Source organism: Alligator sinensis, unplaced genomic scaffold (genome assembly GCF_000455745.1).
Source record: "Alligator sinensis unplaced genomic scaffold, ASM45574v1 scaffold1488_1, whole genome shotgun sequence".
NCBI classification, from domain to species: Eukaryota; Metazoa; Chordata; order Crocodylia; family Alligatoridae; genus Alligator; species Alligator sinensis.
The window spans coordinates 102980-106111 of NW_005843097.1; the positions used below are offsets into that span (position 1 = coordinate 102980).

At 62.8% G+C, this 3132-nt stretch overlaps 1 protein-coding gene across 1 annotated transcript; it reads left to right on the forward strand.

The window, feature by feature from the left end:
• Nucleotides 1-527: 527 nt before the first annotated feature.
• Nucleotides 528-3126, forward strand: EIF5A (eukaryotic translation initiation factor 5A). The gene is made up of 5 exons (XM_006037302.3): nt 528-749; nt 839-943; nt 2060-2191; nt 2488-2561; nt 2837-3126. Exons 1-4 carry the CDS (start codon nt 585-587, stop codon nt 2548-2550), a joined length of 465 nt encoding a protein of 154 aa, XP_006037364.1. The 5' UTR covers nt 528-584; the 3' UTR covers nt 2551-2561; nt 2837-3126.
• Nucleotides 3127-3132: the final 6 nt, after the last annotated feature.

Here is a 3132-nt window from a genome sequence, read left to right on the forward strand (position 1 = left end):
GGCTGCCCATCGCATTCCCTCTGGATCAGGCAGAACAAACGGCCTCAGCTGGCATCCAGCCTGTGCCCAGCGGTGGGGGGAAGTGGCCCTGTGTTGGGGGGGCTTTGTGCATGGGGGGAGACTTCTTTTAGAGGTGGATGGGAGAAGAAGCCCAGGTGAATGGACTCCTAGCCCCCCACCCTACCAGCTCCTTCGGGCAGGGAGAGAACCCAGGTGTCTGGGCTCCCAGCTCTACCCCACCAGTCCCCACTGCTCCCTGGGGTGGGGGGTAGAACCCACCAGGCCCCATTGCCCCCAGGTGTCTGGACTCCCTGTTCTCTCCTCCCACTCCCTGATTCCAGGGGGACTCTGAGTTTCTACCTCTTGGCTCCCAAATCCCCTGTGCCCTGAGGACTTCTGGCCAGCCCCGCAACTAGCACAGGGGTGCCAGGGGGAGCAGTCATTGCCCAAGCCCCTCACCTGGTGGGTGCAGTGGGTGTCAGGTGCCAGGACTCCTGGGTTGTGGCTGATGTGGGGAACTGGGGCCCACCCCGGACTCCTGGGTTCTCTCCCCCACCTGCCAGCCTTGCTACCATCCCAGCGCCATGGCAGACGACCTGGACTTCGAGACCGGCGATGCAGGCGCCTCGGCCACTTTCCCCATGCAGTGCTCTGCGCTGCGCAAGAACGGCTTTGTGGTGCTCAAGGGGCGCCCCTGCAAGATCGTTGAGATGTCCACCTCCAAGACGGGCAAACACGGGCACGCCAAGGTGGGCACCCTTGCCCAGAGGTGGGCGGGCACGGGGGCACCCCTGCTTCCCATGCCACCGCCCCCCTTACCTGCCCTGTCCCCCCCCAGGTGCACCTGGTTGGCATTGACATCTTCACCGGCAAGAAATACGAAGACATCTGCCCCTCCACCCACAACATGGACGTGCCCAACATCAAGAGGAATGACTTCCAGGTAGTGCCCGCAGGCACAGTGCCTGGCCGGGTCCGTCCGGACCCCTGCTATCTCCTTGGAGGGCGGGGGTGGGGTGGGGCTGCCTTCAGAGACCACTGGAGTATGGCTGGCATGACCCCCTCATCTGAGCCCAGCTCCCCGGTGCCTGCTGCTCTGTCCCCTCCTTTCTCCTTGGGGGCAGGGGGGTGTCGGGGTGTCCTTCAGAGGCCTGCAAGTCTCTTATCAGAGCCTGCCCCCAGTGCCCGCTTGGCATCCCTTTAGCCCTCCCCTCTCTCATGGTGGGGTGGGGGGGGTCCTTTCAGAGACCCCCAAGTCTCTTATTTGAGTTCTGTCTGCCTGATGCTCCTCCAGCCCCCTCCTCTCTCCTCATGGGGTTGGGGGGCTCCCCTCAGAGATCCCACAGTCTCACATCTGAGCCTTGCCCCTTGGTGTCCTCCCGGTGCCCCTCTAGCTCCCTCCTCTCCTTTTGGGGTTGGGGGGGTCCCTTCAGAGACCCCAAGTCTCATCCAAGCTCTACCCTCCCCAGTGCCCACCTGGTGCCACTTTAGCCCCCTCCTCTCCTCATGGGGTTGGGGACATCCCCTCAGAGACCCCCCCCAGTCTTTCATTGGAGCTGTGCCTGCCCCATGTCCCTCCAGCATCTTCCTCTTTTCCCTTGGGGTCCGGGGACTCCGTTCAGAGCCCTCTCCTCGCAATCTCTCATTTGAGCCCTACCTCCCAGTGCCCACCACCCCTGCACCCATCCCCTCATGGTGGCACACAGGGGTCCACCCCACCTTCCCACCCATACCTGGGGTGAGGTATTTACCCTGAAAAAGCCTGTGCTGTGGCTGGGGGGGGCAAAGGGAACAGCACCCAGTGGACACCAGGATGTGCTTGGGGATCCCTGCCCAGGGCTGGAATTGCCCCAAACCCTCCAGGGGCACAACTGGGACCCCCTCCCCTTCCCTGGGGTGGGAGAGGGGTTGGTTCCTCCAACAAGAGCCTTGATGTTAATTAGAAGCTAATGCAGAGCTAGCCCAGAGTGCATCCGGCCCTGGCCTGGGGACACTAGGCTTGAGGGGGGTTTGGTGGGGTGCCCACCGAGCACTGATGCCCTGTCCTCGCCCCCCTCAGCTGATCGGGATCCAGGATGGGTACCTGTCACTGCTCCAGGACAGTGGGGAGGTGCGGGAGGACCTGCGCCTGCCCGAGGGTGACCTGGGCAAGGAGATCGAGCAGAAGTACGACTGCGGCGAGGAAATCCTGGTGCGTGCTTGCCCCCACCCCGCTTCTCTTCCCTGCTGGGGGAGGGGGGGAGGCTTGCATTGCTGGCTCTACCTGCTGCAGGGGGCTGGGTGGGTGACAGTGGGGGTGGGGGGCCTGGACCCCTGGGTCCTCTCTCCCAGGCTGAGGGGGAGTCTGGGCACCCCCCTTCCCTCCCCCACTATAAACCTTGCTGGTGGTGGTGGTGGGGTCCTGGATGGTGCTGGGAGGCAATATGGGGGGTTCCTGCCCCCCTCCCCACTCTGATCCTGGCCCCCTATTCTGACCCCACCCCCCAGATCACTGTGCTGTCAGCCATGACAGAGGAAGCTGCTGTCGCCATCAAAGCCATGGCCAAGTAACTGACCGGCAGGTGCGTGGTGGGGAGGGGGTGGGGCTGCACTACTCTGCCCACCATGGAGTGGGGCTTCTCTCCAGCTCCTACCCTCTGCTAAGGGGTGGAGCCACAGTGGCTCTGCTTGGCATGCAGGGGTTGCTACTCCCACCCACTCCACTTGGAGGCAGGGTGACACCATGACTGCCACTGGAGGTGGACTTATTGGTTCTTTCCTGGTTGGAGGAGCAGGTTAGGGGTGGGGGCAGTAGCGCCCTCACTTGCCTTCTCTCACTTGCCCCACCTCCTTACAGGGGCAGCAGCAACTTTTACTACGAACCAGAGAGGATCTCACCCTGCCCACCCCTCCCCCCCAATCCCAGCTCTTCCGGGGCTGCTTTGCACTTCAAGGAAGCCAGTGGGGGGGACCCATCACCATGGAAACCGAAGCCGTTTTGGGATAAAAACGCCGTTTGGGGAGCTTTATTATCCCCTCCTTGTTAATTTTTTCCAGATCCTCCAAGCATAAAGCCTTGGCCCTGCCCCCTTTGCCTGATTGGTTAAAACCTGCTGCCCCCCCCCCTCCTGTGCTGGTTGGTGACTGCCCCTG

What these genes read in the sequence shown, in the direction of transcription:
- EIF5A (XM_006037302.3), top strand. Translation starts at nt 585, where the DNA reads ATGGCAGACGACCTGGACTTCGAGACCGGCGATGCAGGCGCCTCGGCC. An exon ending in GCAAACACGGGCACGCCAAG is followed by an intron (nt 750 to 838) that starts GTGGGCACCCTT and finishes GTCCCCCCCCAG; the next exon opens with GTGCACCTGGTTGGCATTGA. An exon ending in ACTGCGGCGAGGAAATCCTG is followed by an intron (nt 2,192 to 2,487) that starts GTGCGTGCTTGC and finishes CCCACCCCCCAG; the next exon opens with ATCACTGTGCTGTCAGCCAT.